General features: G+C 44.2%; 1 protein-coding gene across 6 annotated transcripts in view; it reads right to left on the bottom strand.

Annotated features, from left to right (window-relative positions):
• The window catches only part of CRTC3 (CREB regulated transcription coactivator 3), a 92,526-nt gene that overhangs the window by 12,028 nt on the left and 65,489 nt on the right, over positions 1 to 15,009 (bottom strand). For all 6 annotated transcript variants that reach the window (XM_024766494.1, XM_024766495.1, XM_024766496.1 and 3 more), the window contains 4 exons: positions 13,978 to 14,078; positions 6,622 to 6,657; positions 3,632 to 3,717; positions 1,682 to 1,731 (listed from right to left, as the gene is read on the bottom strand). In XM_024766494.1, coding sequence (XP_024622262.1) covers positions 1,682 to 1,731; positions 3,632 to 3,717; positions 6,622 to 6,657; positions 13,978 to 14,078 — 273 coding nt within the window. The remainder of the gene's footprint in view (positions 1 to 1,681; positions 1,732 to 3,631; positions 3,718 to 6,621; positions 6,658 to 13,977; positions 14,079 to 15,009) is intronic.

The raw sequence follows: 15,009 nt of genomic DNA, 5'->3' as shown, positions 1-15,009 counted from the left end.
GTGACATATCATCTTATCCCAGACACCCTTCATTGCCTCTCTCCTTACTGTGCTTTTTCTTCACTGCATTTACCAACACATGACATATATTTATTTGCTTAATTGTTTTTGCCTATTTCGCTCCACTAGAGCATTAGCTTCTTGAAAGCAGAGACTTGATCTGTTTTGTTCACTGCTCTACTCCAGTGCCTAGAATTAGGGGGTCAATCAATACCTGAATGAATAGGAATCACTGAATAGAATTCTATCTCTAACATAAGAACAAGAAAGCAACTTTCCTTATCTAAGAAACAGCTCCTTCAAGATTCTCGGGGGGTGGGGACAAGGGGTTTAAAGTACCGTAGCCCCCTTCTGAAATGTAGGCCTTCGGGGCCTCCATCACTCCTTTGTCTGAGGATTGAGCCAAAATGAGCTCTTGAGAAGAATCTCAGCCCTATCTGTGGGGACATCCTACACCTCTAGGGGTGCTGGTCTTCTCTCCAGTCATGTGTCCTGGCTGGCTTTTTGAATTTCCAATCATCTCGGCTCAGCGGGCTGTTAATTACATGCGTTTATATTTAACTAGCCAAAAAGAATGCCTGCACTCCAGCTACCGAGTATGGAGTGCCCTGAACTCACTGCAGTTAGATACCCAGAAAAGGCTTTACTGGGGAGAATGATAAATAGGATGGCCTGATGTAGATTTAGTTCCTCTGCAGACCCTCTGAAATGCGTGCTTGTACTCAGCTAGATCAGGCAAGGGTCCTGATTTCAAGCCACATGATCTTGGCCCCGGAAAGAGCTGCCGCTTCTGAGCGGGTTTTGGTTCCAAGCCCATGGGGCAGCCCTGAGGGATGCTGTGGTCAACAGCCCCAGGTGGCTCCCCTGGCGCTCTCCGGACACCGCCCGTGCGTCCCAAGGGCTCGGCCCTCTCTGCGAAGACCTGCGCGAGAATCGCCCAGCGTCTGTGTCACTCAAGTGATGGCACTGATGGGCTCTGTCTTTGCGTCTTCACAGTGTCTGTCAACGTGTGGGCTTCCTTAACTGTCGTCTCCGTGTGCTTCCTTGGTCCCAATTTCCTCAAGAACATCTTAATCTTTTAGTACTACACATATTTTTGAAAGCTGTCTCAAATCTTTCAGGGAGTAAAGTTGTATACTCCTAAATACGTTAATTAATTGTTCCATAGAAATTCTTTTTATATTGCAAATTTTCCTATTTATGCATCTTCCATTAATTTTTAAAAAATTGTGGTAAAACATACATACATAAAATTTATCCCTTTTAAGTGTATGGTTCTGTGGCATTCAGTACATTTGTACAAACTCTCTTAGTTAACTTCTGTGTCAGCAAGTTGCCAGGGGCCCACAGCTGCCAAAGGTGCGAGGCTGGTGGGCCCCTCCCAACGCGGGCACGCTTCTGCTTCTACCCGTGGAGTTGTGTGTTTACTGAGAGTCAGCTGTGTTATTCTCTAATGTATTTATGGCGGTTTTATTTGTTATTGCAATTATGTAATATAATTACTTTAAATGATATATGAGTACCAAAAGGGAGCTGTTGTTTTGTGAAAATTCAGTTGACTTTCAACTTATATATAACAAGTGAAATTTCTCAAGAGTTCTCTGATGAAGCAGTAAGACTTTCCTTTTGGGAAAACCTTCAGGATGCCCTCCGAGCCAAGAACTGAAAGAACATTACTTACCTGCCACCTCTGACATCACAGGATCGAGGGCGCCCTGACAGGGACTGGATCTGGGGAGAGACACAGAAATCTGGGCTTACTGTCAAGCCAAATTCAACTTTTTAAAAAGCGTCTTTGCAGGTATCTTGGGACTCTAGTCAGTGCAAATGAGAGTCAGCACATATAAACAGCATCCCCACAAGGCAGCCATTTAAGCTTTTTTTTTTTTTTTTTCCAGTACGCGAGCCTCTCACTGTTGTGGCCTATCCCGTTGCGGAGCACAGGATCCGGACACGCAGGCTCAGCGGCCATGGCTCACGGGCCCAGCCGCTCCGCGGCGTGTGGGCTCTTCCCAGATGGGAGCACGAACTTGCGTCCCCTGCATTGGCAGGCAGACCCTCAACCACTGCGCCACCAGGGAAGCCGGCCATTTAAGCTTTGACTAGACTTTTCCAGGCATAACGGAGGCATAATATTAACAAATTTTCTTAATTTGATGCTTTCTTAATTTATCTTCTAGATGAATATTATTTTCTTATAAAAGGCCAATGTTTTTCATACAGAGCTTTTAAATAAACATTCATTTTCCAGTTGGCCTGAGAGGAAAAGAAGAAAAGAGAAAAATAAAACAGGATGAAGAAAGAGGAAATTAATGTCAGAAGAAAAAAAATATTTCAACTAAAATCTAAATTCCAGGATGGGGGCGACTTTCATTTTGTTTATTGCTGTATGCCTGCACCCAGGATTATATATATATATATATATATATATATATATATAAAATGAATGAACCTATTGACTCAACTCTTAGCCCAGAAATGATTTATGGAGAACTGCAAATCCATAAGAACTAAGAGAGATGAGGGGAATTCCCTGGCAGTCCAGTGGTCAGGACTCGGCGCTTTCACTACCGTGGTCCTGGGTTCAACCCCTGGTCAGGGAATTAAGATCCTGCAAGCTGTGTGGTGTGGCAAAAAAAGAACTAAAAGAGGAGACGAACACCTCTTCCCAGAGAGAGCACATCTTCCCTGGTACTTGGGGAAGAGTGGATGCCATTGCCCACTTTGTGGGGAAGATACAGTTGTCCTCCGATAAAAGCCTCCAAAACCACCTGCGCCTCCATAGCCAAAGACAGTGGGCTGCTTCTCCTGTGTTTAAGTATGTGAATTTTAAATCTCTTTTATTCCCCAAAAGACTAAACATCAAAACATCTTGCTTTTACAAAAGACCATTCAAGCCCACCCTAATGCTAATGATGACTTTGGTAGACTTGGCAGAAGAAACTGGAACTGACTAAAGGAAGCCTGAACAGGTGGCGATGGTCAAGCACGAGACAATACAAGCAACTGCAACAGCACATCTCAGGGCCAGGGCAGACACACTGTTTTCTTTCAAAGGCAACAGCTTCTCTATGGGAAGAAAGGCCAACTCAGGTACTGCTGGGACCTCCCTCTCTTCCACAGCAGGTGAGTTTACAGAGAGAGCCATGGTGGAGACAGGGACAAGTACTCGAAGGCTCTTAGAAACCATTTAACAGAGCACTTCCTTTCTGACTTCTGGAGGACTCGGGTCAAATGGCCTTGATTAAAGAAAGTAGTATCTGGTAAACCAGCAATTCTGGACAGAAGCTGGTGACTGGAAGGCACTGTTGGCTACAAAACAGAAAAATCTGCCTGTGACTTGTAACCAGGTTTCAGTGCTTCTTGTAATACAAATGAGATGTGAAGGACCAACAGGTTTTTCTGAATGAGTAAATTCAGAAAATTAGGAAGGCAAGAGATCACTGTACTAGCTCATCAACAACGATAATTTTCATTTGAACCATCATTCCCTAGTACATTCTTCCTATCTCTGTCCCCAGACATCCGCGCTGCCTTTTCCCCAATTCCTCTTGTTTTCTCCTCAGCAGAATTTGACGATGACCTCTGAAGTACAAATATTCAGTGACAAAAAACATAGCTGTCCACCCACCTCCTTGGTCTCCCACAGCTGTTTTGGCAGTGGCTTGGGAATGTTTAGCAGATTCTCTTCCTTCAGTGGGCTGGGGAAAGACACAACTAAAAGGGAGAAGAAGCACATTCACTGTGTTAGAAGGAAGCCATCCCACCTTTGGCCAAACCAATTATCTTTGTAAAAGTGATTGATTTAACACATATTTATTGCCTGTCTACTAGGGAAGGTGTTTTGAGCGTTACCATGGGTGTGGCATAGGTGAGTAAGACATGGATTCAGCCCTTGAGGACTTTATACTCTAGTCAGGGGAAAGGACAAAATGTGAATACCCATGCCCGGAAGGAGAAGCCGGGGGAGGCCCACAAGAGCGAAGGCTCAGTGCTGCTCAAGGGTAGACCGGGAAGAGCCCACGCTGGCCTCTGGGGCTCGGCACTGAGGCGAGCCCTTTAGGGACACAGGAAATGAACATCCCCAGAGAGGGAGGAATAAGAACAAAGGCCTAGAGAGAGAGGAAGTGGTGGACGACTACTGAGCAGAGCTGCTCTTTTCAACTGGAGGGTAGGGAAAGTAAAGGAGAAGGGTTGGAAGGCCGAGGCCAGATCAGGAAGGGCCCTCAAACTTGGCGAGGAGAGGACGGAAGAAAAGGGATGAGGAGAGACCCACAAAAATCCAGGAGAGAGGAAATGAGGAAGATAACAAAGAGAGAAGAGGAATATTACATGGAAGACATGGTGGCAGTAAAGCTACCTGGTCATAGGCTGGGAGTGGGGGATAAAGAGGAATTGAGAACCCAGAGGACTAAGGCTGGGCAGCTGAAGGGCCCTCTCCTGGCTCTTAAAGCCTGTAAAACAGCCTGGCTTTGTATCAAGGGACCAATCCAGGGCTTTCTGCCAGGTGAAACAGGAGTGCTGAGCCATAAAAAAGGGAAAACTTCTTGTTCTCAGAGAGAGACAAGAAGACAAAGGGCCAACCCTCAGGAATTAAGGGATCTGATGTTAGGAAGGGGATTCATTAGAGAGACGGGTGACGCTCAGAACTACGAGTGCTGTTAGGTTCTGGTGACCACGTAAGCTCCAGGGTGACTGTCATGACTGTCCTGTCTTAGCCCCACACAGGATGACAGACCCCAGAGAGAAGCCACTTCAAACAGACTGAAATTTCAGAGTAAATTCTGAGAATGAGGAAATGCTCTTTACAGGTGACCTACTCAGCACCATCACAACAGCAGTCATTTCTGCTCAAATATTCCAGGCTTTATCAATGATCCCAGGTGTGTCTTAATTCTGATCGTCAAACCACTCTCTCTGGAAAAGCTTATTTTGTCAACCTTCTTGTTTTCTTCCTTTTCTTGGCTTCCTTGTTAACTTGTCTAACTGTCAACGTAAACTGCTTCAGAAATGTAAGTTCCATGATGGCAGGGCCTTCATTTTATGCACTGGTGGGCAGTGCTTAAAATAGTACCTGGTAAACACTGGCCCTACAGCCCTCTCTCAACAAACTGGAGGACAGGAATAATAGGTTTGAGAGCCTTTATAAAGCCATACAATGACTCAAGAATTAAAAAATGTTTCTGTAATGTACTGCTAGATGATAGGAAAAGTTTCAAGGGCTGAGTGAGGTAGCTTCATGACTCAAGGCTACTTCTTGTAAGAGTTTGGTCACAGGAGTATGGCTGGAGTGTATTCCAGCACCGCAAAGGGGATTGTTTCCTTAGAGTAGTTCATTGTTTTTAGTCTCTTCATATCCAAGATTGGTTGGGAATTCTTCAGAGAAGTCACTGGGGGAATGCAAAGAACCTTGAAGCCATTTCTTTATCTCTGTCCTAGTGGATTAGATATTTATTGCTGTTTCAACTTTTCATGGTTTGACTCATGGCCTAAAATGGCTTGCCCAGAAACGAGTATATAAGATGATGAAAAAGAATTGTGCCTCTGGCACAAGATGCTCCTCATTTACCATATTCCCCACGAGTCCTGACTGCTGCGATACATAAACCTAATTTAGTTGTTCACTTCTAGATTATGAAAACTAAATTCCAGATTATAAAATTTTAGGGAAGAGAAAACAGTGCCTGGTACTGAATGAATAAATGAACTGTGTCAGACCCTCATTTGTCAATGGCTTTGAGAGTCATTTAGTAGATCTCCAATATTACTTTTTAAAAAAATTTATTTTATTTATTTATTTTTGGCTGCATTGGGTCTTCGTTGCTGCACGTGGGCTTTCTCTAGCTGCGGCGAGCAGGGGCTACTCTTTGTTGCAATGCATGGGCTTCTCATTGCAGTGGCCTCTCTCATTGTGCAGCACAGGCTCTAGGCACGCAGGCTTCAGTAGTTGTGGCACGTGGGCTCAGTAGTTGTGGCTCGCGGGCTCTAGAGCGCAGGCTCAGTAGTTGTGGTGCACAGGCTTAGTTGCTCCGCGACATGTGGGATCTTCCTGGACCAGGGCTTGAACCCGTGTCCCCTGCATTGGCAGGCGGATTCCCAACTACTGCGGCACCAGGGAAGCCCTCCAACGTTACTTTAATCAGCTTTATGAAACTCATTATCTTCTGCAAGATTTGCAATTTCATTCTGCAATCAGTTTGCATTTTCCTCACATTATTTATATCTGTCGATTACTGACTCACAAATCTTTCTAAACAGGCAGAGAAAGACAGCTGAGGAAGGAAGGATATTGGAACAACTAATGGCTTAAGTGACCAAAATTTATTAATATTTTCACGTGATTACCATTTTTGCTTCCCTGCACAACCTTGTGACTGTGGGACTGTGGGACTCAGATGATGAGGAGCCTTGTAACCTAACCACACATTTCCTTTCTCGTGGCCTTGATCATGGCTAGCCTTAATTTTATAGAGCATCTCAGAAAATTAAACCCATCAGCAGTTGTCAGCATTTTGGGAAGTCCTGAAAACATGAGTATTAACTAGTCCCGATGTTGAAAGAAGGTTATGAATACTAAAGTCAGTATCTCACTCAGCACAGGTAGGTGAAATCAATTCATACCTTCCCCATGTACGTCGTTCTCACCATCACAGAAACCTAGTGGGAAAGAAAAAAAAACACTTTTATGTGGTGCTTTCACCTTTATTTATTCATGAATTAGTAAGTCTTTCTGATTCAAAATAGAATTTCGAAAATTCCAAGGCAATTTCGGTACACTGATGGTCAAATCAGTGTACATTAGCATTTATAATAAAATTAAAATAGATATGGCTAATTTAAGTCTAAAGTTGGTGCCTATCTACTTTTATTTAAAATTATCTCCATCTTAAAATTTTTTACTGCCTCTGTCCTGAAAGAAGAACAATTTACAAAGTCTGAGAACCTCTAACCAAATCACAAAGAAAAGAAGTATATAGATCGAAACTCTCTTCCAAATGCTTTATTGTAGGGGGAAGGGGAGGTAACTAAAAAAGTCTACATCACTGTTTCACACTCACCATGCGTGTCTAGAGAAACAAACTGGAAGTTCCATGCTGTGTACTGTTATTTATATTTCTTACAAACAGTCATTTTAAAAATAAACTTGGGACTTCCCTGGTGGTCCAGTGGTTAAGAATCCACCTCCCAATGTAGGGGACGCAGGTTTGATCCCTGGTTGGGGAACTAAGGTCCCACATGCCGTAGGGCAGCTAAGCCCGAGCGCCGCAGCTACTGTGCACGGGAGCCAGAACTAGAGACTGCAAACTACAGGGCCCATGTGCTCTGAAGCCCACGTGCCACACACAACGAAGATCCCGCATGCCACAACTAAGACACCCCAATGCAGCCAAAAATTAAATAAATAAATATTTTTTAAAAAGAAACTTATCTGGAGTCTCAGTCAATTTAAATCGTATATATGATAGCTATTCACAAAGTTTTAAAAATTTGACTTGTAAGGAATTCTGATCCATAAAATATATTGCAGATGACCAGTAGAGTATATCCTATTGCTCTAAGCTAAAACCAAAGAATCGTGCCAAGAATGTAATACGTTAGCATTCTCTGTGGAGCAATCAAATATACCATATGAGTTTTCAGTTAAGATCAGGACAAATTTTTAAGTTTTAAGCCTTTAAATATAACTTACTTCAGGTTTACATATGTTTCTGAATAAGCTTAACCTATAAGTTAACCTGATTAGTCTTTAAAACTTAAGCCAAATGTCTAATAACCATACACTGAACATAATTAAGTTCCTGCACTGACTGCTAGGTGTGGCCAGACAATACAGTGTAGGTGAGAAGATAGAACACGGAAGCAAATTCTATAACACAGGCAGAAGATATAAAATTTTAGTGGCACCCTGGGGCTGGACAATACTGAGAATCCCCAGAAGCACTAAAATTAAAAATTAAGAACACTCATAAAGACAGCATTTCTCTCAGGCCCACAGAACAGAATCCAAGTTAGTGATTTAAAACTCTGTTTAGTGCACATAAAGACTATTTGGGTAAGCTTGCTAAAATGCAAGTTCGTGGGCCCAAACTGCACAGATTTTGGTTCAGAAGCTGTGAGAATGGGCCCGGGAATCTACATTTTAAACAATCAGCTCAGAGGACTTTACTGCAGATGGTCTCTTAGAGAGACTTGGACTAGGCTGTAGCTTAGTCATGATCTAACACGCCTACTAAAGACAGGCAGTGTGAACAGAACACTAGGAGACAGGTGCGGAGAGACGGAAGGTGTGGCTGTACGATCAGCACATCAGAAGGAGGGGGAGAAGCTTCTGATTCCTGGTCTGGTTTCTCTGGGACCCTCATATTGGGAACTTAACCACTTAGATCACTTAAAAAGTGACAATTCTATTACAGATAAAAAACGAAGTTTGACACAGCAATCTGGTATAGTATGTTGAAGCATCTCTTTATCATTAAGGCACCAATCACTCTGGGTTTAATAAATAAGGCCAGTTTTCCATTTAAGTAGTAAGTCTGACCTGTCCCTGGAACAGACTCAACTGATGGCTACCTTGTGGAACTGCCTGAGTGGGGAGCAGACACCCCACATAATGTCCTCTCAGACTGGGACAGAAAGAAAGCCTCGTGGAGGAGGTGGCACCTGAGTTAGCCACTGAAGGACAATGACGGGGATGATAATAACAAGCGCCACTGTGACTGTTCTCTTATTACGTGCCAGGCACTTACACGGATGATCTCAGGTCATCCCCACAGCAACCCCATGAGGCAGGGGCTATTATCACCCCCAAGATCACACGCTAGGAAGTCTGAAGCAGAACTCCGGCCTGTGTGCCTTCAGAATGTCCAACTTGCTTCACCTGGAGGAGTTTAGACACTCAGGAATGAGGATGAAGGGGATGCCCCAGTGTAAAGACAGGAGGAGAAGGAAGAGGGGGAGGGTACAGCAGGGGCAGAGAATGGTATAGTCTCGCTGGAGCTCAGGATGCGAGGAAGGGGAGATGAGGCTGGACTGAAGGTGTCTGTGAGTAATCTGGCTTGATGCAGGGAATAGAAGGTTTTGGTTAGAGAAGTGACATGATTATAGCTAAGCTTTAGAGAGATTGTTCTTGCAGCAGTGTGAGATGGATTGAAAGGAGAAAGCCTAAAGGCAGGGAGACCAAGTGGAAAAACCACTGTAATAGTCCAGGCAAGAAGGAAAGAAGTAGGGTATTTATTGCCAGTGAGGACAGAAAAGAGGCGGCAGACCTGAGTTACCCTGCAGGGAGAAGGAACACGACCGGGCTACTGAATGGGTGTGAGGGGTATGGGAATGAGAGTAATTTAAAGACAACTAACTCCTGGTTTAGAGTTTAGGTAACTAGAAGGATGGTGGTGGCAATAACTGATATGCCAGCATCAAGCTAACGTGTAACCACGGCTGGATTTTTACTACTGGATAAAAAATATATGATACAACTATAAATAAAGGGATAATAAAGGGATAAAAATAAAAAGGAACGAGTTGTGACTGGATATCTAGAAACAGAGGAAACTCATATCAGTTCCACAGGGGATGGAACAGCCATGACCAAGGCTGCATCTGTGTTCCAAGAAACCTCGAAGTCTCAGAGCCACTGAGGGCTGACCCAGTGTAACGGAGACCATGTTTCCTCTCCCTACTCCCATGCCTGACAAATCTAAAATAACTCCTAGCACAGCCTTGATTTGCTGAATAGAGGCAGAGGCAGGGGTAGATCCCTTAACCAGGGTGTGTCCTTTAAGAAGCCTCTGGCTTCAGCCTCCCCATCCTGGGCCCTCCTGTCATCCGGGTGACACTCTTGCCCCGCTTTAGATCTGGGATGCTTTTGCCATCCCCCTCTTCCTCCTATCCGTGCAGTCAAGCTTCTTTCAGGGTTACTTGCATTTTAAACATTAAATGAAATTGAATTATTTGTAGTGAGGTGGATGGACCTAGAGTCTGTCATACAGAGTGAAGTAAGTCAGAAAGAGAAAAACAAATACCGTATGCTAACACATATACATGGAATCTAAGAAAAAAAAAAAAAAGGTCATGAAGAACCTAGGAGCAAGACGGCAATAAAGACACAGACTTATTAGAGAATGGACTTGAGGATACGGGGAGGGGGAAGGGTAAGCTGGGACAAAGTGAGAGAGTGGCATGGACATATATACACTACCAAACGTAAAATAGATAGCTAGTGGGAAGCAGCCACATAGCACAAGGAGATCAGCTCAGTGCTTTGTGACCACCTAGAGGGGTGGGATAGGGAGGGTGGGAGGGAGGGAGATGCAAGAGGGAAGAGATATGGTAACATATGTATATGTATAACTGATTCACTTTGTTATAAAGCAGAAACTAACACACCATTGTAAAGCAATTCTACTCCAATAAAGATGTTTAAAAAAAAAAAAGTTAACTGTGCTGGTCAAAGGTGTTGCCTCTGGCAAGGTCACTGAGGTGGGAGGCAGGCCTCTTTTCCTGGGGAGGAGCTCAGGGCTGTAGTTCTCAAAGCTGGTGACACTCAGCATCTACCACTCTGGGTGCAAAGACGACAACCCTCATGCCCTCTTCTGCCCGTAGCTCTAGACTGCCCCCTGAAAGGACAGGGACCACCGCAGCCCCCTCCTCCACTCGCTGGTGAGGAGTGGAGGGGAGATACGGACAGTCCCTAGGCTATGGGACAGGGCAACGGGGCAAGTGTCACAGAGTGCCCTCATGCTTACCCATTGGGGGTGTGGGGGGGGTGTGGGTGTGTGCCTGTGAAACGATAATTAAATGGCACATGCTGCCAGGGAAATGATCAATATTTCTCTTTATAAATTCTGGATAATTAAACAAGAAGAGAGAAATTATAAAAATCTTGTTTGGATGTATAAAAGTTTATTTCTAGAATTTACATCAACTGCTTACCATGGATGCCTAATTGCCGTGCAACTCAATAACCATTATGAAAATTACTAACTACGTATCAGTCTAATGGCTTTGTTTTCTTGGGACACAAACCTCTGCTCATGAATGTATCATAGTTTATTGTTTATGTAGTTAAGCTGTGAGCAGATGCTCCCTTATCATCTGCTCATAAAAAAAAGCAAATAAATAATGGGAACATTAACTGAGGTTACATCATTATGCTCAGGAAAGATTCCCAGGGAAAGAGCAGTTATTGCTTCTGCTATGGAGCCTAATTCTGGGCTTCAATTATATTTTCCCATCACTTTTTAAATCTTTACTTTATTTGGTTGGTCCTATAATAAGAAATACCTTTTGGAAAGCTAGTCAATATTTTTAAAGTCCAAAAGGAAAGAAAATGAAAAACTTTAATGAATGACAGGGGGAAAAGTACATGAAACTATTTAAAATAGCTTCCACCAACAAATATAATTCTCCAGAAATAATTCCTATCCTTGGAGACTTGAATAATATTTTAAACACACTGGCTTTCCCATGTAAACACATCCATATTTGGATGTGTTTCTGAGTTCTGCTATACTTGCAAGGCAACTTTGCAGAAGGAGGCACACAGTTCAGACATTCAAGCTGGAGGTCGGCCCACCTTCCACGGTTGAGAGATATTGGGGCCCAACGGTTTCTAACTGCTGATGTGAAAAGGAGTGACCCAGGAATTCTGCTCCAGGATTTCTTTCTTCCTGCTCTTTGTATTGCTCCATCTACTAGGATCAACACTGACATTCTTCTGCTTTTCTTATTCATCCTCACTCACACCTTCTGACATTTCTCACCTCTTCCCTCAGAGGCTACATCACTCTTGGCATAAATACTTCACTCAATTAATCACTTTCTTTAGTTTTGTTTTTTTTTTTCTCTCTGCATGCAGGCCTCAAGATCTTGCTACCTTGTTCTCTCTAGGCCTTTGGCCCTTTCTAGAGAAGCGGAAACTTTAAACAGAGGGTGACACGAATGAAGGAATGGCAGAAGCAGAAATGCAGCTCTTTTTGGGGGGTTCCAGGTTAAAGCCTATCAGTCTGGCTCCCTCCCAATCCGGGGAGACTAAGCGCTTGCTGCACCTTGTTTAGGCCTATACATGCCTATAGTCTACCTATAACCCTACCTATCTGGAAGCTAAACTACTCCATCTCCCCGTATATCCTACCTCTCTAAGTGGTAAGCAGTGGACCCATATCCAATTCCAACATAACTGCCAGCTTTACTCTCATATCCCCATGTGTGGAAACAGCTAGACGGTCCTAACCAATTCTATAAGAGCTCATACTTGACAAACTGTTTGGGTAAATGTAGCATCTCTGAATTTCACCAAGGGAACAAATGCAGCATTATTACAACAATATAGGGATTATTAAATCCCATCCCTACTATATGCAAGGACATAAGACCTGGAATATTCTCCTCAGAAGGAAAAGAGACTATTTAGGGTTCAAACTACCTAAAAAGTAAAGAAAACTAGAAAAGCTAGCATTATCTTGGCCAAAGATTTATTTATTCCCATTTCAAGACCAAACACACAGCCCTAGGAATGGATAGTTCAGGACCACTGTTCCTACTAGATTATAAACCCCAGAAAGGCAGGCTTGGTCTTTGTCTTAGTGAACCAGACTTGGTTCACATGCAGGTTAGATTCAGCAACTAGAGTGTGCTCTGTACGCATAAGCCACTGAGTAATTTCTCCACACTCTCCGTCACTGAGGACTCCTCTGTGCCAGGCACTGTGCAGAAGGTAAGACCATAAGACGCTGACTGTAAGAAACCTCCTGGGAGCAGAAGGAGAGAAGCACATCCACGAGAAAGGCAGTCAAGTGACACAGGTGCCGAGATGGCCATCTATAGGTAGGAGCTTTGGGATGTTAGAAGGACATGGGGAGTTCTGGGCTGGCAAAGGGAGGAAGGTCAAGGATGGCTCTACAGATGTGGGGACAAAGCTGAGAGCCCTGGTCAGGTGAGCCAGGAGTAAGTTAAGAGAGGAAGAGATGGGAAGAGGATGGAACATTAATAGAAACCGAAGTAGTTCACCCACTTGGGGGGAGGGGCTGGTGAGTGAGGAGAGAAGGGAGAGAGGTGGGCAAGGGCCAGATCCTGGAGTCTGCGTCATTCCAAACTGAGAGATTTGGACTCTCTCTGGGAGGTGAGGGGGTGGCACTGAGATTTTAAGCAGGAGAGGAATATGATCAGATGTGGGTTCATTCTGGAAGCAGACAGCATGAATCTTTTCCCCACTCCTGGTCCCCGCTGGCCTCTCTCCACCCCTTTACTCACTCTGGCCCCAGGGAGGTGGAATGATGACCTGCAGCAAAGAGGGGAACAAGTGAGCGGGGGGTGCCGGCTCCACTCTGGCTTGCGCTTCTCCTGGCCAGGGGCGCGCCTTCCCTCGGAGAGCAGCCTCCCTGCCGGCCCTGCCCTGCAGTCTGACCTCCTCGGTGCTCCTGCGGGGGGCGCCCTGGGCCAGTGCTGCCGGCCACTGGGGGAGTCGGTCTCCCTCTGGGGTTCAGTCTTAACAGCCACAGACCCACAGAGAGAAGTCACTTCCTCTTGTCAGGAAGAAAGGTGGTATTTACCTCCACCCATCACTTCTACTTTTATTTCTCAGTTTGTCCAGATTCTGGATGGGAAAAAAGGACTTTCAGAGAACCCAACATAAAACTGGATTGGGAGGACATAAGACTGGAAATAAGGAGACCAGTTAGCAAGTTGTTATGAGTCCCTATAAAAATGATGAGGGCCTGAAAATGGAAGAGTGTGGAGTAGAGGAAGCTGGAGGGTCAAGAGATGCCAAGAAGAGAGAATTTGCAGAGAAAGAGGCAGGAGAGAAGCTCCATTCTTACTTCATCATGAGCACACACACATCTCCCCTGCCAGGAGTTTTTCCCTGAGGACCACGAATTGGGGAAATGCACTTGCGGTTTAAGCTTTTCTCTCTCCCGGTTCCCATAGGACAGAATGAGAAGGCACAGATGCTGTTAGCATCGGGCCTGCATGTCTTACCCATGTATGAGGCAGGCCAGGCCGACTGGCCCCCTCCTCCATAGGGGTCCTGGGGCTTGGTGCTCAGAGCACTCGTGTGAAGAGCAGAGTCAGAATTGGTCCTAATGGGGGGAGGAGAGAGTCTGGCTGAAAATCCATTTTTCCTTAGTGAAAATGCAATGTTCTTTGCTGAAAATTACCAACAGGAAAGAAGGCAAGAATAACAGATTTGCAATCATCCATAAAATGAGGGGTCTGGACCTACCTGAAGTCCCTTAGATCAGTAACAGCCTCTGAGGATGGCCCACACCCAAAAGGCTGTAATTTGTACTTGTATGATCTTTTCCTTTGAAGCTAATGGCATAATGATCTGGTTTAACAAGGCAGACCCTGGATTCACGGCTTCCTCTAAGAAACTTCCCAGTTTTCCTCGCAACTCAGAAGATCGCTGTGATCAGTATATTCTCTGTGGCTGCACTAGCTTTTCCCCATCTGAGAATAACTCCTCCTATACGAAGGATCACCAATAGCAGTGACTCTCAAACCCTTCCAGGGAGAATGCAAGGTCAAGACAACTTTCAAAATAACCCTAATGTGTCCTTTGCCCTTTCACTCTCGCTCTCTCATGAGCACAGTAGTTTTCCAGCAGCCGTGTGACCTGTGATGTCACCGCAGGCTGAATGCACAAGCAGAGAATCAAGCTATCTTCAAGAGATTTGTAAAAGGTACAACAATGTCACTCTTCTCAGTAAATTTTTTTTGTTTCAGAAAATATAACTGTGCTTCTTAAAAAAAGATATTTATTGACATGTAATGAGTTTATTATTGTTATTTTATTTCTAAATGCATTTAATAAGTATCTTCTATAAATCTCTCAATTTAATTTCCAATATCAATAGCGAAATACAAACAAATACACTCACACAAACAAACACTGAGGGCCTCAACGGCTTTTAAGATTGCAAAGGAGTCTTAAGACAAACAGTTTGGGAACCGTTGAACTATAGCAAATTTCTGGAATTCTCCCAGACAGCTCCAATTTATATTTAGCTT

The sequence above is a fragment of the Neophocaena asiaeorientalis genome, unplaced genomic scaffold, assembly GCF_003031525.2.
Source record: "Neophocaena asiaeorientalis asiaeorientalis breed wild unplaced genomic scaffold, Neophocaena_asiaeorientalis_V1.1 scaffold346, whole genome shotgun sequence".
Classification (NCBI taxonomy): domain Eukaryota; kingdom Metazoa; phylum Chordata; class Mammalia; order Artiodactyla; family Phocoenidae; genus Neophocaena; species Neophocaena asiaeorientalis.
This window is presented reverse-complemented; position numbering and strand designations above follow the sequence as displayed.